At 37.2% G+C, this 24,184-nt stretch overlaps 1 protein-coding gene across 2 annotated transcripts in view; it reads right to left on the bottom strand.

Annotated features, from left to right (window-relative positions):
- The window catches only part of HSD17B12 (hydroxysteroid 17-beta dehydrogenase 12), a 171,391-nt gene that overhangs the window by 24,721 nt on the left and 122,486 nt on the right, over positions 1 to 24,184 (bottom strand). For both annotated transcript variants that reach the window (XM_003254452.4, XM_030794744.1), the window contains exons 5-7: positions 17,018 to 17,082; positions 16,128 to 16,172; positions 1,173 to 1,207 (exon numbers count right to left, since the gene is read on the bottom strand). In XM_003254452.4, coding sequence (XP_003254500.1) covers positions 1,173 to 1,207; positions 16,128 to 16,172; positions 17,018 to 17,082 — 145 coding nt within the window. The remainder of the gene's footprint in view (positions 1 to 1,172; positions 1,208 to 16,127; positions 16,173 to 17,017; positions 17,083 to 24,184) is intronic.

Here is a 24,184-nt window from a genome sequence, read left to right as displayed (position 1 = left end):
CCACTGCCATTTATATATCTGACCATCAGGGGTCCACTCCCACTGGCACCTAACAATAGGCAGTTTGAAGATTTTAAAGGGAAGTGTTACTAAAATAAAACAATTAAAATATACAAAACAGTGTATATAAAACAGGATTACAAGGAGCTTTGCTGAGAAACTGTTTCTTAACTAGTCCCTGTAGATGCTCAACAAATAGATTCCTAACCTCAGTTTCCTCATCTGTACAATGGTGGGAGGCTATCAAAGTTAAATGAGTTAACACTTACTAAGTTCCTGGCACTTACTATATACTCAATAAACGTAAGCTGTAATCCCTGCCTGGAGTAGGTCATAGAGGTTTCCTAACAGAAGTAGGGTCCTTGGGTCTTCCCTTTTCAAAGCTGTGATTCCTCTGGGTCTCTTCCAAACTCACAGTTACTTTGCAGAAAAAAAGATGACTACGATGCCCTAAATTCAGCAAATGATCGAGCTAGCTCAGGATGCAAGCCCAAATCTTTTTAGCAGCTTTTCTTTGAAGGCCTAGACATCATTCAGATTTTTCCAAGGAAGAAACAGCTTAATTACAATTTTACATTTCATGCTATTTCAAATAACAGAAATCTACAACATATTTCTCAATCAAAATGAAGACATTCAGCACGTACTAGCAGAACCAATTCAAACTGGAACAAAGATGGGGCGAGTGGACATTGCCTTTTCCTCCAAGGGTTGGTTTGACATCTTATAATCACTTTATATAACAGCCATTCTCCCAGTAAAAAGTGAAAAACCAGAGGAAGAGGTCTTGCTTCATCCAACTCCACTGATTTTGGCTTTGAGAGAATACAGCTTTAAGAAGGTATTCCCGGGAATATCCCAGGAACTCTATCCGCCCCCTCAGAATAGTAGGCAATTGAGTTAGTGATGGTGACTCAGGCAGGCTTTTTCATCCTGATCTAAAGGAACCACTACAACCCTAGAGAGAGAAATAAAAAGGGAATCGAGTGGAAAAGGCCTCCACCACCAATGACTCATGCTCTACTGTGACTCGCCTGGCACATCACTCTGTGGCTAAGACATGGAGGCTTGGTTCATTAGTCACTTCAGTGATTTTTTCAAAGCAAGGATTCTCCCTCTAAATAATCATGAGCTCTGCTTCCACAGTGTTTGTATGTGAGCTTGTGACTCACCTTTCCACCATGCCAGGCAGTACCAATTGTGTCATCTGCAAGAGAGAAAGCAAAACATTCATGATGGCCGAGGATGCAGGCAACAGAAAAAGAGTGAAGAAAACTCACCCACACTAAAAAGAAGGGAATCATGAAACCATTCACCACTTCTACAGACAGCAGGTTATTTTCTGTACTCTGTAGAATGTGACTGTGTCAAGAGGGCATAAAAAGGAACCAGCTGAAATTACTGGAGAGAACACAGGGAATACTTTCAACGGACTTGGCTAAAATTAGTATTGCCTGAAATGTAATACTGCCACAGAGTTCTTCAAACAATGAAGGATTTACAGTGAAAATCTACATTTCCCAAAATGCATTCTCAGAAGAGAATATATGTTATCAGAAGAAATATCCTGCCTACCAAGATGACTTAAGCTTTCTAACCTCAAGAGCTCACATAAACTTTTCCAGCCAAAAAGTCTTTAAAAGAATACCATAAAGTGATAGGTTGGCAAAGAGTAAGTGTATCTTCACATTCATTTCTCTTGTTGGTCTAGTTAGCTGTAAGTAAAACTCATCCTTAAAGAGAGTTAAGATGTGATCTCTAGTAACCAACAATGAAAAGGTGACATTTGCATTTTTTAAGGACTCCATAATTGTTCACTAAATACATATAATGAGGGGGGCTATTTTTAAACTCTGTTTTGATATATTATTAACCAAGAAAAATTCAGAAGTCCAATGGTTTAGTCAAAATCACCTCATAGTTAAATACTGAGGCGGGAACGTGAATTTCCAACTCCTGGATATCATCAATTCTCTAAGAAACAGATGCTGTTTTGTAATAATAAGGTTTCAATGCATGCTAAGCATAGGAATTTTGTTGTTTCTATCTTGAATAATACTTCATATTAATTAAAGTAGACAGCATTCTGATGAGAAGGGAATTTTGTTTTCCTAGAAATACTCTGAAGAAAGAAAATGCCATCCAGATTTAACAAGGTAAATTCTGCTATGTGGACAGCCAATCCAGATGCACTATGAACAGCTTGGTATGATAGTACAGATGTACATCAGGCATATTAACAGCGGTGGGTATTTTATTGTAAAGGATAGATTATACAAAACCCTAACAGTATTTGAAAACTTTTTTTTTATTTAGCACATTTCATCAGGGACCATAATGCTTAGCTAAAGTATTATAAAGAGTTCCCCCAGCATTTTGTGAAGGGAAACTATAATTCAGTTCTCCAAAGTCCTGAGATCACCAGAAACAGAATAAGGGAGGAGATTGGTAATAAAAATGTCTTTACCCAGGTGTGTGTGTGTCTGTGTGTGTGCACGCGCATTTGTATTAAGGAAATGAGATCTGTTAACTATAAAGCAGCTAAGTGGAGTCCAGAAGGGGTAGCCACTGCCTGTTTGGCTCTCTTAAACAGTCTCTCTTCTATTTCTTGTTGGAATATTGGGGGCAGGGAGATGGGGGAATATCAGGAGCTATTTCTTCCCTTATACCATATGCATGTCATGTATATATTAAATGTCCGCTTTCTGAATGGCAAAAATTATCTAGAAAATCATGAGACAAAACAAAACCCCATAACATAAAACCATACTTACAAAATTATATCAATGGCATGCTAAACATTAAATGTTTCCTTCCTCAAGAGGCCTTTTATGTAGGGACATGTTCAAAATATATTCTTTATATATATGAATTAAAACTCAAGAAGTTTTAATAACTTGACATAAACACTGATTTCAGTGCCTGGCTATTAAAGGCCAGAAATATTTGCTGAATGCTCAATGACTAGAGGGTTCATCAGCAAAGAAACAAGTTCTCCCCTGCAAAAGTTAATTTCTTTCTCATAGCTCATGAGCTCCTCCTTTTATATTCTGACTCTAAATTCTCTGTCCTTGTCATAAAATGTAACATCTTTTTTTAATCTGTCAAATAATAACAATGAAAAGCCTGAGAAAAGTTAACCGGAAATCTGCATGCTTTCATCAAATTGATTATGCCTTCATCTATATTGAAATTATCTTTCCTTCTAATCAGATTATAAGTCACAATAAATTCAATTTCAAGCCTTCTTTATTTGAGTATGTGTATACAAATCGTTAATATTCTACGCATTAAGAGGCTTCATTATATTCAGATCAAATTAAATTTTCTTTAACACCAAATTTTTATAGGATTTTTAGCTAAGTTATTAGCAGAGTTATCTGTATGCATCAGTTGGTATCTTGATAGTTGGTTATTTATACCAATATACCAGGCATTTCTGTGAAATCTCACTATCTATCTGAACTCCATTTCACAGCTCACAAGCTGTTTCTAGAGTTAACTCAATGTTAATTTTAGGCCATCTGCAGGTGATAATTGCTATACCAGAAAAATTTTTGTTCCTCTTAACACACTTCTAAAAAAAGGTTACCATAACTTGCAAGTTCAGTGGTTAAGAATATTAGACAAGTAGTAGTAAACATGATTTCCAGACCCATTTTCTTCCCCGTTGGGACTGTTTCCAAAAGTGTATAGCAAACAATTTTAATTCTTTCCTAAGAAGCAGACAAAAGTTTCTACAATTGTGCTTCTACAAAAGTGAGAGTGTGAAATCCTCGTCCTTGCAGGAAAAGTGTTTCCTCTTTATATACATATATATTTTCAGTGACAGTACCATTAATCCTCACCACAAGAAAATCCTAGATGCCTGGAATCTAAAGGAGATAGTTTAATATATATGTTATATCACACTGAAGGTATTGTCATCACTTTATATGCAAGCTAGCCAAAAAGTATACAAATATATGAGGAAAAATGAATGTCTTAATGACAGCTAAATTTAGAATTTGATTCAATGTCAAGAGTAAAATATTTACTAGTATTTACTGGTATAGCAATGTATATTCTGGCTGGAAAACAAATAAGAGGCTTATTTAGCTCATACAAAATCAAAATCAATACTATTAGATTAAGATTATTTAGATGATTAGATTATCCAGCGAAAATGCATTGGCTGGCCTAGAAAATCCTTGAAAATGTTATATTAAAATGTAACCATCTGTGGTTACGACTAAAAGTGACTTATTTTCTTCTTAGTGTTTGTATATATTTCTCATACTTTTGGCAACAATCTTGTATTGTTTTTACAATTAGAAAAGCCCCCACAATCTTATTTCTAAAAAAAACCTAATATGAATAAAACTTTTTCTCTTTTACTCCTGCAGCGTCAGTAATCAACAGTTTGTAGAAGGAACTTTATTTTATACCCAGGAGCCAATGTAGATTTTCCCACTCACTAATTTAGTATGAAAAATGATCCAATATAAGCAAATTATTCTCGTATCATGTAATCTTTGGCATTTGGTCTTTTTTTTAGAGAGAACAGTACAAAGAAAATATGACTGCATAATGTTCAAAAAGACAATCAAAAGCTCAAATTAAAAGATTACATTAAAATTCAAGATGCTTTAATCACCTGTATTATCATAATACATATGTAGAGAATAAAGTATAACAACTCACCCTAGAATCCAGGCAAAGCCCCAGGAATCCAGGCTATTCATACCCAGAATTAGGATACCACAAATAGCCACTTTGTCCACATCTGCCCTCCCTCTGCCCCAAAGAAACCTGCTTACCGTAAATAGCATCTGAATCCAAGTAACTAAAAACGTGCCCACACAATTTGGAAGTAAACAATTTCTTAGATGCAGATACCTTAACCAAGTTTCTAGCTGTAATCATTAACAATAATTTTTCAAAATCACAGTATAACAGTGAAAATAATTACAGAAAGTGACAACAATGTTACACAATGCCTGGTTTGGAGAAATTAGATGGTAACTCCATTGAAAATCGTGCTACAATGACACAGCACACATTTCCTTTGGCAAACTGTGTAATTTGAGCACTGCGGTAAAAAAGAACACAACTTAATTAGAAATTCTTAGAATCTCACCTGTATAGCTAACAGAATATTTACTGCACAGAGGGTGGAAAGCTTAATTAGACAAAGTTTCTAAGAGTGCTTTGAGATCTCCAAGTATTATTTGATTTCCCTTTTTATTAATGTTAAGTTTTTGTGAAAGTTAAGAGCCCCGCCTTGCCATTTTCCCACCTCCATATTACTTAACCTTAAATTCAACCCTATATCATTCAAAACAAAATTTTTCCTTTTGTAATAAATATGGTTTGATCTACATTAATTTATCAAAAGTAAAAGAACTTTTCAGAACAAAGAGCTCCATGCCAATTAATAATGATTCCAAAGCCATAATTTATAAACTCTAAACAAAATTTTAAAAAAGAATGCATATACCAGCTGGGGACAGTGGCTCATACCTGTAATCTCAGCTCTTTGGGAGGTCGAGGCGGGGGGATCACGAGGTCAGGACATCGAGACAATCCTGGCTAACACGGTGAAACCCCGTCTCTACTAAAAATACAAAAAAATTAGCCGGGCGTGTTGGCGGGCACCTGTAGTCCCAGCTACTCGGGAGGCTGAGGCAGGAGAATGGCGTGAACTCGGGAGGCGGAGCTTGCAGTGAGCGGAGATCAGGCCACTGCACTCCAGCCTGGGCGACAGAGCGAGACTCTGTCTCAAAAAAAAAAAAAAAAAAAAAAGGAAAAAAAGAGTGCATATACCATCACACACAGTTTTTGTAAGTTTCACATACTATAGTATGCTAAGAGTTTCCAATACACAATTTTTTCCAAAATAAGCTAACTTCTCAAAAGCGACAGGTTTGGGGAGGAGAAAATAATTTCTAAAGTTCTCAGAGATTTTTCATTTTCACTCGTATATAAGGCATTTATCCTATAACCTAGCTTCATCCGGAGCTGAAAAGAACATCAGTACCAATCTATAACTACTCCCTCATTTTTGGAAGAAAACAATGCAGAGTGGTTATCATGCCGTTTGGCAAAACCATCATTTTGTAGTTATGCCTGAAGCAGGCCATTACTATGACACTCTAAGGACCAAATGTATCCAATAATTTGGAATTTTTTAGGAGCATAATGATAATTAATTTCAAAATGAATTAAAAGACTAGCTATTAACTTGGAATGCCTTCATCTAGAAAAGCCATGGATGGGGATCAGTGGTGAGGGTTTTACTCTCCTTCCCATAATTTATCATATTCCTAATGCTGTTAAATTCTTGAGGCAGGGTGCCGGGATGCATTCTTAACATAATTCCTAAATTAAATACAATTAGACTGCTGAACGGAGACTGTTCTTATGGATTTTCAAATTAATAGAGGGCTCCCCCTACTGGCATTGTGTCACATGCCAGAGGCAAATCCAGGTGAGAAAAATGTTTCTGGGCTTTTCACCCATCTGTCCATTCATCTAAACTTTTATCATCTACTCCATGGGCAGGGCATCACATAAGGCACTTCTGGCTAAGTGACATACAATTAATACACTGTGGTATAAAAAGGAAAAAATAGATTTTCAAAAAGCATGCAAAGGGCCTCATACTCTGATTTCAGAGAATCATGGGGTGGAAGATGCCACAGTCTAAATGTTTGTGTCCTCCCACTCCAATTTTTTTTTTTTTTTTTTTTTGAGACAGGGTCTTGCTCTGCCAGCCAGGCTGGAGTCCAGTGGCATGATCTTGGCTCACTGCAACCTCTGCCTCCTGGGTTCAAGCAATCCTCCTGCCTCAGCCTCCTGAGTAGCTGGGACCACAGGTGTGAACCACCATGCCTGGCTAATTTTTTTATTTTTGGTAGAGACAGGGTCTCGCCACGTTGGCCAGGCTGGTCTCGAACTCCTGGGCTCAAATGATCCTCCTGCCTCAGCCTCCTGAGTAGCTGGGATTACAGGTGCGTGCCACCATGCCCAGCTAATTTTTGTATTTTTGGTAGAGATGGGGTTTCACTATGTTGGCCAGGCTGGTCTCGAACTCCTGGGCTCAAGTGATCCACCCGCCTCAGCCTCCCAAAGTGCTGGGATTACAGGTGTGAGCCGCCACGCCCAACCTCTGCCCCTCCAAAACTTGTATGTTCAAACCTAATCCCCAATATGGTGACCTTAAGAGGAGGGTGAGGCCTTTGAGAAATGATTACATCATGAGGGTTCCACCCTCACACATGGTATTGGTGCCCTTATAAAAGAGGCCTGAGGGAGCTTGTTTGCCTCTTCTGCCACAAGAGGACATGGCAAGAAGGCTCCATCTATGAAGAATGGGGTCCTCACTCGACACCAAATCTGGTGGGGCACTGATCTTAGACTTCCCAGCCTCCAGAACTCTGAGAAATAAGTTTATGCTCTTTATAAATTACCCAGTCTAAGGTATTTTGTTAGAGCAGCCCAGAGGGACTAAGACAAAAGAGATTAATTTAGTCGATGTCATTCTAGTCCTTCGATTTCTCCAAGCAGTTATTCCATTTGAGTAGATTGAACACTTGGAGTCACCTGGAACAGAAGGACCCAAACTCCAGTGCCTGAAAGGTCAAAGAGGTAATGTAAATGAGTGAGAGAAGTCAAACAATAGGGACTGGTGGGGGCTGTGGCAATCTAGAGAGCTGCAGGCCTAACTAACTGCATATATCCAGAAGCTACTCAGCTCTAGTCACTTGCTGCCATGTAGTAATTCAGGTCTGTGTTACCCAATTTTCAGATTTTTCCCAAGAGAAGTTAGAAATCTCGGTGTAAAATTTCCTAATTTTGAAAACTGAGCCAATCAAAATGTGTTCGTCAGCCACCTCTGGCCCACAGACCAACAGTTTACAACCTCTGACCCAGCATACTCACCTTCCGCCTCTTCCACTTCTGGCAGATTCAAAGATTAGGAAATTCTCACAATTTACTTCAGTATAAATATTGATTGATTCAAGTTCAACCTTCTAGGGCCACATACAATTAGCGTGACCCTTATTCCCAAAGAGCTTGAACTAAAATTTCAGTTCAGTTTTTTCAGTTCAGAATTTTCTGTTTTAAAAAAATCATTAATTTATTATTATTTCTTAGAATAAAAAAAATGTGTTGTGCACCTGATGTATGTGAGGCCCAGGTAGGATTCGGCAGGAAAGGAAAAGGACATGATACCAACCCTCATGGTGCTTACAATCTGTAGAGAGGCTCTAAACTGAAAGAGAGACTCAATCTAAGAAAAACTCTAGTCCAGGCATGGTGACTCACAACGGTAATCCCAGCACTTTGGGAAGCTGAGGCAGGAGGATCGCTTGAGGCCAACATAGCAACACTTCATCTCTATAAAAAATTTAAAAATTAGCTAGGCATGGTGGTGCATGCCTGTAGTCCTAGCTACTCAGGAGGCTAAGGCAGGAGGATCGCTTGAGCCCAGTAGTTCGACGTTACAGTGAGCTATGATAGTGTCACTGCACTCCATCCTGGGTGACAGAGTGACACCTTGTCTCAAAAAAAGAAAAACACACACAAAAGAAAGAAAGAAAGACTCTAAAAATGAAATGCTCAGTGAAGGGAAGACATGCAGTGGGCACATGACACTCTGGAGGGTTCAGAAAGGTGCTCTACCCACACCCACCCCTAATAAGAAATGGTTTCAAGCCCCCATCTTGATTGAATGTCTGATGAAGGAAGAACTAAATTATAAGCCCCTGCTTTAAGTCTTATACTGACCCACCGAAAAAAAGTAAAAAATTAAATTAATAAAAAAATATTAAATTTCAAATTGACTTAAGAAAAGTAAAAAGTCCTTGCCCACGCCTATGTCCTGAATGGTATTGCCTAGGTTTTCTTGTAGGATTTTAATGGTTTTAGGTCTAACATATAAGTCTTTAATCCATCTTGAATTAATTTTTGTATAAGGTGTAAGGAAGGGATCCAGTTGCAGCTTTCTACATATGGCTAGCCAGTTTTCCCAGCACCATTTATTAAATAGGGAATCCTTTCCCCATTTCTTGTTTTTGTCAGGTTTGTCAAAGATCAGATAGTTGTAGCTATGCGGCATCATTTCTGAGGGCTCTGTTCTGTTCCATTGATCTATGTCTCTGTTGTGGTACCAGTACCATGCTGTTTTGGTTACTGTAGCCTTGTAGTATAGTTTAAAGTCAGGTAGCGTGATGCCTCCAGCTTTGTTCTTTTGGCTTAGGATTGACTTGGCGATGCGGGCTCTTTTTTGGTTCCATATGAACTTTAAAGTAGTTTTTTCCAATTCTGTGAAGAAAGTCATTGGTAGCTTGATGGGGATGGCATTGAATCTATAAATTACCTAGGGACAGCATTAGGAGATACACCTAATGCTAAATGACGAGTTAATGGGTGCAGGAAATCAACATGGCACATGGATACATATGTAACAAACCTGCCCATTGTGCACATGTACCCTAAAACCCTAAAGTATAATAATAAAAAATAAATAAATAAATAAAAATAAAAAAAAATAAAAATAAAATAAAATAAAATAAAAAAAAAAGAAAAGTAAAAAGAAATTAATATATAACCCCCTGCTTGAGATGCTCTTCCACACTGTTGGTGGGACTGTAAACTAGTTCAATCATTGTGGAAGTCAGTGTGGCGATTTCTCAGAGATCTAGAACTAGAAATACCATTTGACCCAGCAATCCCATTACTGGGTATATACCCAAAGGAGTATAAATCATGCTGCTATAAAGACACATGCACATGTATGTTTATTGCAGCACTATTCACAATAGCAAAGACTTGGAACCAACCCAAATGTTCAACAATGATAGACTGGATTAAGAAAATGTGGCACATATATGCCATGGAATACTATGCAGCCATAAAAAGGATGAGTTCATGTCCTTTGTAGGGACGTGGGTGAAGCTGGAAACCATCATTCTCAGCAAACTATCACAAGGACAAAAAACCAAACACCGCATGTTCTCACTAACAGGTGGGAACTGAACAATGAGAACACTTGGACACAGGAAGGGGAACATCACACCCCGGGGCCTGTTGTGGGGTGGGGAAAGGGGGGAGGGATAGCATTGGGAGATATACCTAATGCTAAATGATGAGTTAATGGGTGCAGCACACTAACATGGCACATGGATACATATGTAACAAACCTGCACGTTGTGCACATGTACCCTAAAACTTAAAAGTATAATAAAAAAATTAAATCTCAAATTGACTTAAAAAAAGTAAAAAGAAATTAATATATAACCCCCTGCTTGAGACGCTCTTCCCCATTCCCAAATAAAGCAAACAACAAAACACAACAGTATTTCACAATATGTGGAGGCTGTTAATATATTTCACTTTGGGCCACACCCCCATCCATTTCCTTCTCTGCTCTAAGAAAAAGGTAATAAAGAAGGTCAGAACATCCTGTCTACTTGTCAGAATGGCGTCCTGGACGTTTCCTAAGAGATTCAGCTGTAGGCAAGGCCGTTCTCTAGCTTCCACCTCATTCACTAAGTGCAGCAGCAGTTTTAGGGTCCAGTATCACCTGAAGGAATGGTTTTCCCACATTTCCATAGGCACCACAGGCAGTTCAGGTAATACTGTTTGGGCAGTGCTTATCTGGAAAGGAGTGAAGAGTCTAGGGTCTCTTGAGGTCTGAAAATTGCGAATAAAAGAATCAAAGAATAATCTGGCCCAGAAAAGCAAGGCAACGCCAAATTTGGTAGCTGTTAAAACAAGTGATCTCAAATCAGAAACAAACGGCACCACAATATTTGTCTCAGAACGTGTCTTTGGACTGATGTGAACCTCAGCGTGCACCCTGTTTGCAATGAAACCTACATTTGTCTGCCTCTGGAGACGCGGCACTTCTCCCATTCTCCATGATTTCTCTAATAGCAATCAACAGCAGTTCAATAATTTCATTTGCAAACTCTCTCAGCATTCTGGGATGGAAATCCCTCCAGGTATAAAACTAGAACTATTTTTAGAAAATTGTGGTTCAATGTCTTGAGGTTTAATTGTCTTTAAACTCCACCGTTTCTGGGATAAAGGTCATAGTTCTTGACGAGAAATAAGATGTATCTTAGATTTTAGTCACAGAGCATCTGCAATCAGAAGAAAGCTCTTCTAGCAGGACTTCTCTTACAGTTTGAGACTGATCTACCTGCCATATTGGTTACCTACATATAGAGTTTCTACATCACTTAACTGCATGCAGGCAGGGAACAGGAGCAAGACTAAATTTATTCCTGAAGGATTTAAGAGTAAAACTGGAAAAGCAGGCAACAAGGCTTCGAAACATCCCTTGTGAAGGGTAAGCCCATTGAAGTAAGCCACTGAGAGAGAAGAAAGGAATAAACTCAAAATGCTGGATAAGATTACAAAGTAAAACCATCGGATGAAACTGGAGAACTAAGTGGCCTGGAAGAACTGCTTATGATTAAACATCATGGGTCTATAGTCAAAACTTTCTGATTAATGTTTCTTCCCCAATATTTGTCTAGCCACATCACCACCATTTTACCTGGTGGTGACCTGCAATTTCGCTGGTCTCAGGATATTTCACTTCTATCATTCCTCTATTAAAACATGGAACTGATGTGATTTTTACAATCATCTGACCTACTGATCCAGAACATAAACAGGTGGATCTGAAGGAATGTAAAACCAGGTCATTCGATGTTCATGGCACAGTACAGGCCTTACAATAAGATGCTGGGGCCCTTCTCAGCAAACATCTCCAAAGTAAGGGCACAAGCCCAAAGTCACAAGGCCAAGCTGATTTCACCAATCACCTCTCCTGGAACACTTCTCAGCCAGTTATTCCCTGTCATGTAGTTCAGTGAGGAGATAAAACTTGGCCCAACACTGATGGTAAGAAGAGGTTGTTCTCTTCCTTATACAGGCCTTTTCTGAGAAATTCATTCTGGCATTAGGCTGCAGACATCCAGGCCCCAGTTCCCCTGATGTCCAGCCACAATAAAACCTTTAGAGATTCTGTAGCTGCACCAATTTTCATCTTCTTTTAAGTTACCCCAGGGCTCCAAACAGCCATTGCTACTGAAAATGTGGCCCTGGCCCTGGCAACGTAACACAGTCAACTAAAGAACAATAGGTACAATTCATCCAAATATATTATAGGGCAAATCACAGCAGCACCAAAGAGCCCTAAACCTGGGAGCGTCACACAAATTTTGTCAAGGTGAATGCCTTTCTCTCAGTATAAGTAAGAAAAACACATGCATCATAAAACACCTATTACCATGTCACTCTGCCATTAGAACTGCCTTTCTAAAACATAGGTCAGATCACACCTTACATCTACTTGAAGGCTTTCTGTAGCTCTCTAGCCTGTTGAGCACAGCACTCAAGGTCTTGCCCAATCATGCCCTAACTTCCTCTTCTTACCTGCTGGTTAGCCACTGCACATCACTCACCTCCCACTGCTCCAGTCAAGCCATTTTCTATCTGAATGGTCACTAGTCATCTGTGATCAGAGATGTTAACTACATTGATTCTGCATGTAGTACAACAAAAACTAATTGGCTAAGCCTCCAGACGGTATTAATTCCATGAGCCATTGATTCCATATGTTGAGAGTTTTGATTTGTTTTTCTATTAGAAGTACACACCACAAAGGTACAGGAAAATTCAGATTCATATTAAAGATAAATGAAGGGATGCTTATTTGGCTCCATGAAGAAGTGCTTTAAATAGCAAACTCCCTTAGTGCTTTTTAAATGGGATTAGGTTTGCAAAAGAAAGCTTATGTATAAAAATTGTAAGTAGATATCCAGTTCTGCCAATGATACTTACCATCAATATGGCATGCAAGTGTTTAATAAATTAGCATTTGCCTCCACTAACTCATTTCATGGGAATAAGTATATATGCCAATGTCAATGAAGAATGAAGAAGAGGAAGGATGAAGAGGTGGGAGAAGCATTTTATAATTTGTCAAGATATTAAAAACGATATCTCATTTTTATTTCATCATTATATTTAAAACACTGAAAGTTACTCCATGGTGCTCTTCGATTTGTGCTGTTTTATCCATACTTTCCCCCATTTGGTCTTTAAGCAGAGACTCACCATGATGACCACTGAACATGCTGATCTGTGCTCAGATCCTGCATGAAGGACAGAGTCTGTGACCATGAAGCACAGCAGGATGACTGCTTCTCACAGATTAAGGCCAGGACCTTGGCTTTCTATCATTAGTTTTCTGCAGACTGCGAACCAAGGGATGGCATGTTCATGGAGACAGAAGAGGCCAGGGTTTTACACCGTAAGAGTATACAAACATGTAAGTGTAGACAAGCAGGAGGTTATAAGAGAAAATACTAATGGATCTAAAGTAAATGGCTTACACGGTTTATCTGACAGAGGAGTTAAAATTATCAGAAGACTAATCTGAAACTAGTATTAACAATTCTAGAAAATAAAATTAAAACAAACATATTTTATCATTAACTCAGCACAAGATATTATGAAACACATGTACAATGTTTTTAACACTTACTATTTTGAAGCACTTGGCCAAATGTACCAGAAAAGGTATATCAAAATAATAGTACACATTGGTCATTTCAAAAGGCAAAAATTATAAAATATATACATTGTAGACCAGAAGGGATATTAATTTTGATCAAAAACCTTTTTGCTTGCTAAACAATAGTCATAGTTCCACATATTATTAAAATCTGTATCAGCTCTGAGTTTAAGAACAACGATAACATTTTGAGAGCCCTTATAATGATCTTGGGACTATTAGATATATTCCTATTAGCCATGTGTTAAAAGCATCAATTTTGTGCATGAGAGTCTTGCTCCGGACTCACTCACAGGTCCACTTATAATTAGTTTACCTCACTTAAACTGAATCTTATATGAGAAAAAAACTTGGCTAATAACAACAAAGTTAAACGTTGAGTTAAACATGTTTTGAATTTCCTTAAACTAGTATATATGAGTTATTGAAAATGGATTTGGCTTTCTATGAGTATGTTCAAATTTCAAGTATCTGACACTGCCCATGAGAATTCTGCCTCAGGCAATTATTTTTCACTGCTCTGGTATGTATAATCAAAGTACAGTACATTTTTGTAGTTACTAATACAATATAAGAAAAAAATGGTGTTGAGATGCTCATACTTGCTAAGTATTCCTTCTTTTGGCAGGTATTGGCTTGTTGTCTTTTGTTGGCACATACATGTGACATGACTATAACACATGCTTAGCAACTAGCAACCAGACTAGTTATTATGAGTGACTATTAAAAATCACACCCATTGCTTTATGCTTCCATATTCCCCATACAATGCTTTATCACAACATTTAAGTTTCTCAACTGAAAAGAATCATGAGGAAGACAAAATGGAAACAATTTATCAGTGACAAATAGCGTGTGGATGAAATCTTTGTAAAAATAAGTCTCCAGCCTAAGTTTTTGTAGTCCCAGTACCCACCACAGTGTTTGCATATAGAAGGCATTTAATAAAAAGCATTTCATAAACTACAAAACACTGCTGAAAGAAATCATAGATGACACAAACAAATGGAAATACATCCCATGATCATGGATGGGTAGAATCAATATTGTGAAAATGACCATACTGCCAAAAGCAATCTACAAATTCAATGCAATTCCCATCAAAATACCACCGTCATTTATCACAGAACTAGAAAAAACAATCCTAAAATTCATATGGAACCAAAAGAAAGTCCACGTAACCAAAGAAAAAGACTAAGCAAAAAGAACAAATCTGGAGGCATCACATTACCTGATTTCAAACTACACTATAACACCATAGTCACCAAATAGCATGGGAGACAGAAATAGGCACGCAGAGCAACTGAACAGAATAGAGAACCCAGAAATAAAGCCAAACACAGCCCACTGATCTTCAGTAAAGCAAACAAAAACGTAAAGTGGAGAAAGGACACCCTATTCAACAAATGGTGCTGGGATAATTGGCAAGCCACATGTAGGAGAATGAAACTGGATCCCCATCTATCACCTTATACAAAAATCAACTCAAGATGGATCAAGGACTTAAATTTAGGACCTGAAACTATAAAAATTCTAGAAGATATCACTGGAAAAACCCTTCTAGACATTGGCTTAGGCAAGGATTTCATGACCAAGAACCCAAAAGCGAATGCAATAAAAACAAAGATAAATAGCTAGGACTCATTCATTAAACTAAAGAGCTTCTGCACGGCTAAAGGAACATCAGCAGAGTAAACAGACAACCCAGAGAGTAGGAGAAAATCTTCACAATCTATGCATCTGACAAAGGACTAATATCCAGAATCTATAATGAACTCAAACAAATTAGCAAGAAAAAAACAAATAATCCCATGAAAAAGTGGGCTAAGGACATGAATAGACAATTCTCAAAAGACAATATGCAAATGGCCAACAAACATATGAAAAAATGCTCAGCATCACTAATGATCAGGGAAATGCAAACCAAAACCATGATATATATATATATATATATATATATATGTGATGGAATACTACTCAGTCATAAAAAGGAATGAATTAATGGCATTTGTAGCAACCTGGATGAGACTGGAGACTATTAATTCTAAGTGATGTAACTCAGGAATGGAAAACCAACATCCTGTATTCTCACTCATAAGTGGTAGCTAAGCTACAAGGATGCAAAGGCATAAGAATGATACAATGGACTTCGGGGACTCAGGGGAAAAGGGTGGAAGGGGGTAAGGGATAAAAGACTACAAATTGTGTGCAGAGTATACTGCTTGAGTGATGGGTGCACCAAAATCTCACAAATCACCACTAAAGAACTTACTCATGTAACCAAACACCACCTCCACCTGTTCCCCAATAACCTATGGAAATAAAAAATTAAATAATTAAATAAAATAAAAATAAATGAAAAGTCAAATTACAGGCACCTGCTTGGTCTTATATTTTCTGAAGAAATAAGTTAATAGACCACTTTTACCTGGAATACATGTATCTGCAGCTAAATAAGAGTAGACTCAGGTGAACAAGCTGATTATGTCAGTGTTTTTAAATAGAAAGAACCAAAAAAGGATGACATCTTTATAACAAGGCTGCTTACCTTACAAACAGAAAGAATATTAATATTTATCATTTTCTTGATCACCTGCAAAAAAATATTGAGAATTTTATATATACTTGATCATGAAAGTGACCCTATTAGATATCTACTTAGGTAATCTGGAGAAGCACTGAACATTTCCCCAGATATTGCAGAGATTTTGGAAAAATGACAAGAGTTGGGGTAGAGAGGCAGATTTCATTTTACTCTCAGCATTATATTTTCCTAACTAAGGTGATAATTGATGCTAACATGCAGAATCCAAAGTGTATGTGCAAGTAAAATCTGGAAGTAAAAAGACACATTAAATCTAAAATAAATAGAATACTTTGCAATTTCCTTTCTGCTAGTATGGAGCGTAGAAATTACTGAACCTAGGATTTTCAATAATTTTTAAAATTTTACATAGTCCTTCCATGATATGCTTTTCTCGTTTTCAGTAAAGGATTATGCATGCATCAAGGATGTCACTTTCATTTTGGTAGAGCTGGTTTACCTGAATCAACCATGTTGCTGTATATTAACATACTTACAATTTTTAAGTTGATGTTTAGAATCCTAAAACTTACAACAGAGCTATTTTGATATAACACAAACAAAAATAAGAGTAATAACAAAACTAGAGCGATTACTGAATCTGGCACTGTATAAGTGAGGTTATAAATATTTTCTCATTCCATCTTTCTAATACCCCTATGAAGCTGCCCATTTTATGAGCAAGGAAACTGAGACTAAGTATGGCTAGGCCCACACCCAGGGAACTCAGGTAGTAAGCAGAAGAGCCAGGGTGTGAACCACAGGCAGCTGGACTCCAGTGTCATAGTGTGAATCGTTATACCAATACCTGCATGCATTCTTTTTGTTACCATAATACACAAAGAAAGACTTACATTGTCCAAGTCAGGAACATCCAAAAAGTATTCAGGATACTCGTACGACATTCCCACGTTGTTCACTGAAATAGAACAAGATCATTAGCTGAGTAACATATGCATATTTTAAAGATTCATTAAAATAATGACATTAAAGATATCAAGACTAATATATATAATTATATAAAATACTGTTTATGGCTAGAGTAACCTTTTCCATATCTTTCTGTCCAAAATCTATCCTTAAAAGTCCAACTTAAATGTCTCTTCCTTCATTAAACCTTCCTGTACCTACCATCCAGCAACTGACAGAACTTATACTTGCCTCTCACTTTCCATAGCCCTTTGGGATATGTATATTCTGCCTCTATCATACTGTTATTTAGAGATATTACTTAACTCTTCTCTAGACCTTAAATTTTCATAGTGTAATAGAAAGAGTGGAGAGTACCATGGTCCAGGATACTGGAAACTTGAGTTCTAGTTACAACAGTTTTCAGAAAACATGTGATTTGGGATAAGTCATGTACAATATGCATTGCATTTTGTTCCGCTCCAGAATGAGAGCTCATTTAATATTTCAAAAAATATGTGCCATACACTTTTGAGTAAGACATGTGCTAGGAACTTTAAAAAGTGGGGGAAAAATGTTGGTATCACGGAGCACACAATCTAGTAGGAAAAGAAAGAAACAAACAATTATTTCATGACAGAACAGAGTGCCATGGGAGCCTTTCCTGCAGAGCCTGACTTCAACTGGAAAGTGAGGGAAGGCTTCTTTCTGGTGGCCAAGGGAGTAGGTCAGGCTAAATGTCTCCAATAAACCATCTATCAAAAGTTGAGGTCATGTCTTAATTTTCCTTATACCACACTCCCTTACCTTCCCAATCACCTAACTTAAAGTTGGGGCTACAAGACAATTGACAAGATATGAATAAACCTATATATATTTAGATACAAGATTTTAATACTCAAATATCCTATGGTTTTCCCCAGCCCTGGAAAGACAAAGACAATCCCAGAATAAAGAACATTTGCAGGAACCAATCAATCAATCAATAAAATATCTTAGAATTTATTTTAACTAAATAAATAACTCATGAGATAGAGGATCTATCTATCTGCCTATCTACACTTAATCATCACAACAACCCTATTAGGTAGTTCCTATTATTATTTTCCTCTTACATATTAGGAAACTGAAGTTCACAGCAGTTAAATAAATTGCCCAAGGTGATAGAGCAAAGTAGGCCAGGATTCAAACTCAGGAAATTTGACTTCAGAGACCAGGCTTTTACCCACTATGTTAAAACCTTCATACACCTTTATCCAATATTCAACTCAGAAAAAAAGAAAATCATAGTAACTGAATAATAAATAAACATCTCATAACAATGTTTAATAAAATTATGAAGTATTTAAAAAAGAGAAGTTTCAGTTGCAAGAAGATGATGACATTATGATCAGTCTGCTACAGCTTATAAGGAATTATGCCAGATAAACCTGATATTAGTAATAATAACTTTTCAATAGTCTAACAAAATTAATAGTTCAAAGGAACTCAGTAAGGGTTTTATATTTAATTATAAGCCAATCACTTGAGGCTGTAAGTCGCAAGATTTTACAACAATACCACTGAAACCTGTCAGAAGAAATGTAAGCAAAAGACAATGACAAACAAACTTTATTTAATTAGGATTCATACTCATCTGAATAGGGATAGTATCTAAACATAATTAATAACAGCAGGTCCAAATCCATTTTTACTTTATTCAATAGGTTCTCCACCCACCAAGCATCCCAAGAGTCAATTCTATAAAAGATCTGTTAACAATTAGGCCAAAACTAGTTGAAGGTAAGGCTTTATGTTCACTTGACTTTGCTTTAACCACTTAAAGAATTACAAAGGATGAATAATTCAGAATATGACTAAAAGAAACAGCAAAACCCAAAATATCTGTTAAAATACTGCACATAAACAAAATATTCTTTATATCAGTTTAAGATAACAGAATCTTCCAGGAAAGGCTTTGCCAAGTTGTAATATTCATCAGAATTGAAAAATATTTCATGAAGTACAGTGAACTATCTCCCTTCACTCTTCATATCAAGAAAACTTTCTTCAGATTTCCCTCTAGCCTATGGGAATATTAATGCTATATTTCAAAATGCAAAGGAAAATTGAACAGTGTAATTATAAATCTTCTAAAATCCAGATTTCAGTTTTTTTAAAAAAATCTGGGAACTTTGCAAGCAGCACAGTTGACTTTGTAATCTTAACATGTACTATAAGTACAAAGTTAAGAAAAGGAAGTCCCTGAATAACTAAGCAAGCAGAGAAGTGTTATTCTGGTTATGGCTGTATTAACAATAGAGAGTTGCCAGGCGTGGTGGCTCACTCCTGTAATCCCAGCACTTTAGGAGACTGAGGCGGGTGGATCACAGGTCAGGAGATCTAGACCATCCTGGCTAACACGGTGAAACCCGATCTCTACTAAAAATACAAAAAATTAGCCAGGCATGATGGCACGTGCCTGTAGTCCCAGCTACTCGGGAGGCTGAGGCAGGAGAATTGCTTGAACCCAGGAGGCGAAGGTTGCAGTGAGCCGAGATCACGCCACTGCACTCCAGCCTGGGTGACAGAGGGAGACTCTGTCTCAAACAAAAACAAAAACAAAAACAAAAACAAATAATAGAGAGTCTTCAGCTGTGTCTCTGATAATTGAGCAAAGGAAAGCTATCAAAGCTATTTATTCACACAATGAAAATGTGAACATCTATTTAACATAGCTCTATAAGAAAACATATTCAACCAAAAAGCGTCTGCACGGCAAAGGAAATAATCAACAGAGTGAAGAGACAACCTGTTGAATGGAAGAATATATTTGCAAACTATCCATCTGACAAGGGACAAATATCTAGAATATACAAAGAACTCAAACAACTGAATAGTTTAAAAAACAAGTAAACTTATTAAAAAGTGGGCTGAGGATATGGATAGCTATTTCTCAAAAGAAGACACACAAATGGCCAGCAGATAAATGAAAAAATGCCCATCACCAATCATCACAGAAATCTGAATCAAAATGACAATGGGATATCATCTTACCCCAGTTAGAGTAGCTGTTATTAAAAAGCCAAAAAATAACAGATGCTGGCAAGGATGCAGAGAAAGCAGAATCCTTATCCACTGTTGGTGGGAATGTAAATTAGTATAGCCACTATGGAAAACAGTATGGAGGTTTCTCAAAATATTAAAAATTGAACTATCACATGATCCAACAATCCCACTACTAGTATTTATCCAAAGGAAAATAAGTGTATCAAATAGATACCTGCACCCCCATGTTTATTGCAGCACCATTCACAATAGCAAAGATAAGGAATTGACTTAAGTGTCCATCAACAAATAAATGGATAAAGAAAAATGTAGTATATATACACAATAAAATACTATTTGGCCATGAAAAGAATAAAATCCTGTAATTTATAGCAACATAGATGGAACTGGAGGTCACTGTGTTAAGTGAGATAAGCCAGGCACAGAAAGACAAATATTGCATGTTCTCATTCATATGTGGGAGCTAAAAAAAGTTGGTCTTATGGAGGTAGAGAGTAGAATAATGGATACCAGAAGGTGGGGCAGGTGTGTGTGGGTGGGTGAGGGATGAAGAGAGGATGGTTAGTGGGTACCTATAGTTAGATAGAAGGAATAAGTTCTTATGTTCAATAGCAGAGTAGGGTGACTATACCCAACAACAATGTATTGTATATTTCAAAATGGCTAGAAGAGAGGTCTTTTAATGTTCCCAACACATAGAAATGATACTCAAAGTGACAGATACTTCAGCCACCCTGAGATGATCATTACACATCCTATGCATGTAATAAAATATCACATGTACCCTATAAATATGTAGAAATATTATGTGTCAGTTAAAAAAAAGAGAAAATCTGTTCAACACTGAGAACTTTAGTCCAAAAAAACAAATAGTATCATGGAGAAGGGCTATGTTTTCATGAATAAAAGTACACACAATAAAACAATGTTAAAGCTGGAATAAGGCTGTTAAGAGCACTGAGTCCAATTTCATGAGGTGAAGTATACACCAAGGTCACAATGGCAATTTGTCCTATTCTAGGGATTAGGACTTCTACATTCCCTCCTGCACTATTAGTTCCACCTTTTGCTTGTGGAATGAATGATACCCATAATCTCCCCACCATAAGTAATCACTTCAGAATGCTCTTATTTAGGAGTATGGAGAAAAAACTGTTGCTCTCAAATAGTTATTTCCACAAAATGCAGAATAGTGCGAATCTTTTGGAAAAGCAAACCCACAGCAATTTTATTTTGAGACGTCAGGTGGCAGCAATAACCTAACAGCAGGCAGAAAGCTTTCAGGGAATTGCAGAAGGAAGAGAAAGAACAGGCTTTGAGTAGGAGTGAAGGATGGAAATACTCCCATTATAACTTAATCTCATTAAGAATGGGTGCACGCAATGCCATCTTTACATATTACAGGATTCATTATAGGATTCGCCAAACCAAACAATGGCACATGTTGCTCCAACATTATTCAGATAGTCGAAGATCCCTTCTAAATGGTCGCACCTTAAATTAGCATTAAACATGTTTATTGGTGAGTTTTCTTGAATTCTTGAAGTGAGGCACCAGAGACAGATTTAAACATTTTTTTCAGTGACCTGAAAAACCTTTTTATTGTGTAACAACACATGATGTCTCTCAGGAAACAACAGATATCTATGTCATCACGGAATTCCCACCACCATCCCAGTCACTGTAGGGCGCCGAACAGTAACAAAATCTTTCCCATTGGTTTCTGACTAGAGGTCTAAGACTGGGAAGAGCTCAATAGAAGAGATGAGGCAGGCAGAGAACAGAGGTGAAAATAGACCAAGAATAATGCCAAAGGAAGTGGAAAGAAAAGGTGGTGGAGGGCAGAGGAGCCATCCTCTTAAGAGTTGATCCTTGCAGAGAAGAACTGACAGAGGCCATGCTTAGCCATGCTCTCCACGGCCCCCATCCAGAACCTCAGAAAACACTAATATCATTATGTGTAGCACTTTAAAGACACAGAAAATCCACGGAGTAATTCTGAATTTTATATATATATATACATATAATATATATATATAAAATTTCTAAATTACACTGCTTTAAAAATCATGTCCAAATTTTATATTCTTTAAAAAAAGAATATTTACAAGATTTCTGTTTCTTCTAAGTTCATTTGCTGCTGATCTCACTGAACTTAGAATCCTCTCTCAAAGCCAGCTGCTATAGAGATATAATGATGTCATCAGAAAATTAGATTTTTGGTATCTGGGTTAGGCGTGAGAGAGGAGCAAACAACAATAAATTACTAGAAATTAAAAATCCATTTGAACAAACAATTCTAACAGATACGGGTAACCCCCTACAGATCACCTTCAACCTGCTTCTTTTTCCAGATTAATCAGAGATATGGGAAATTAAGGTGGTTTAAAAATATGTTGCCTAATGGCCGGGCTTCCCGACATACATCAAATAATGCAAAGTATCCCCTCCTGTTTCCTTCTCATTGTATCAAAGGAGAAAAAGTTTATATTTCACTAACACTTGTGGTTATAAATGCTAATCCAGTTCCAGCACTCAGAGTTAATAAAAAGAGATTTTATTTATTTATTTACTTATTTTGAGACGGAGTTTCACTCTTGTTGCCCAGGCTGGAGTACAATGGCCCGATCTCAGCTCACTGCAATCCACCTCCTGGGTTCAAGCGATTCTCCTGCCTCAGCCTCCTGAGTAGCTGGGATTACAGGCATGCGCCACGACGACCGGCTAATTTTTTGTATTTTTAGTAAAGATGGGGTTTCTCCATGTTGGTCAGGCTGGTCTTGAACACCTGACCTCAGGTGATCTGCCTGCCTTGGCCTCCCAAAGTGCTGGGATTACAGGCGTGAGCCACTGTGCCTGGCCAATAAAAAGAGATTTTTAAAAATGCTGCTACCTCACTATATTTCAAAATAAACTGAATTTTAAAAATGTACACTTTAGTAACAGTGTGTATACCAAAAGTGGGGGAAACTTCCTGTCTTAAATTTTTGAGCTAAAAGAGTACAGACCCCAGAGTCCTAACAGAACCAGGTTTCAGTCCCAGCTCCACTACTACCAGCTCCTAACAAGAGACTAGTGATTGCCTCATTGTCCTTAGACATAAAATGGGGATAGTAATTTAAGAATTAAATGAAATCATACACATAAAATCTTTAACCCGATGCCTGGGACGTAGTAATATGTTAATAAATGGAAGAGGAAGAGTTGTTATTGTTGTATGGTCATTTATTCAACAAAAATTTATCAAACTCCTGTTTTGTGCCCAAGCCCAAAGTATCCTGCTTTTATTATGTATGACCAGCATCAAAGTGGAGAGATCCTTCTGAGAGAGTGGACGCTGGGCATCCATTAACCAGAGCTGCTGCTATTTATACTGATTAAATTTCTCCTAATTGCTCCTCTACCCTCTTTATTTCATTCAATTAGATCCACTCTTACAGCCTATAGAGTTTGGAAAGTGATGCAAAGTAAATTCCATCTTTGCCTTATTTAACATATTGCTTTAGCTAGCACATGTTCATACTCTGACAGATGATATTTGGAACACCATGTAAAACATTTTGCAAACTTTACAGTTTTCATACATTTGTGAGTAGCAATTTCCAAATAAAAGAGAGTTTACAAGACTTTAAATTTGCAGTGCTTTAATCAGAAATTGAAAAATTAAGACTGAATCAGAAGCAACACAACAGAACATTTCACTTCCACTGTTTAATTATAAATTGCTACGTGATCTTCATTACAAAACTAGGTAAGATTTGCTATACATAAAATTGGAAGAGGGAATGAAGAAAGATGACATGAGGTTGGTAGTTAAATGTTAGCTGGTGGGAAGAAAATTCATCAATTTCATGACTTACAGTTCTATTTACATTTCTGAAATAACAAAGCTAATTACCCAGTTTCAAGTAAAAGGTTCTGCTTTAATTAATAACATTAGTGAGTGGTTTTCAAGTAAATGGAAATAAACACGAATTCTAAAAGTCCTATGCTCACTTTACAAATCCAATCTCAGCCAGCATATCTAATGGAACTACAAGGCACTATACTTAGTCTGATAAAGT

This window comes from Nomascus leucogenys, chromosome 15 (assembly GCF_006542625.1).
Source record: "Nomascus leucogenys isolate Asia chromosome 15, Asia_NLE_v1, whole genome shotgun sequence".
NCBI classification, from domain to species: Eukaryota; Metazoa; Chordata; class Mammalia; order Primates; family Hylobatidae; genus Nomascus; species Nomascus leucogenys.
This window is presented reverse-complemented; position numbering and strand designations above follow the sequence as displayed.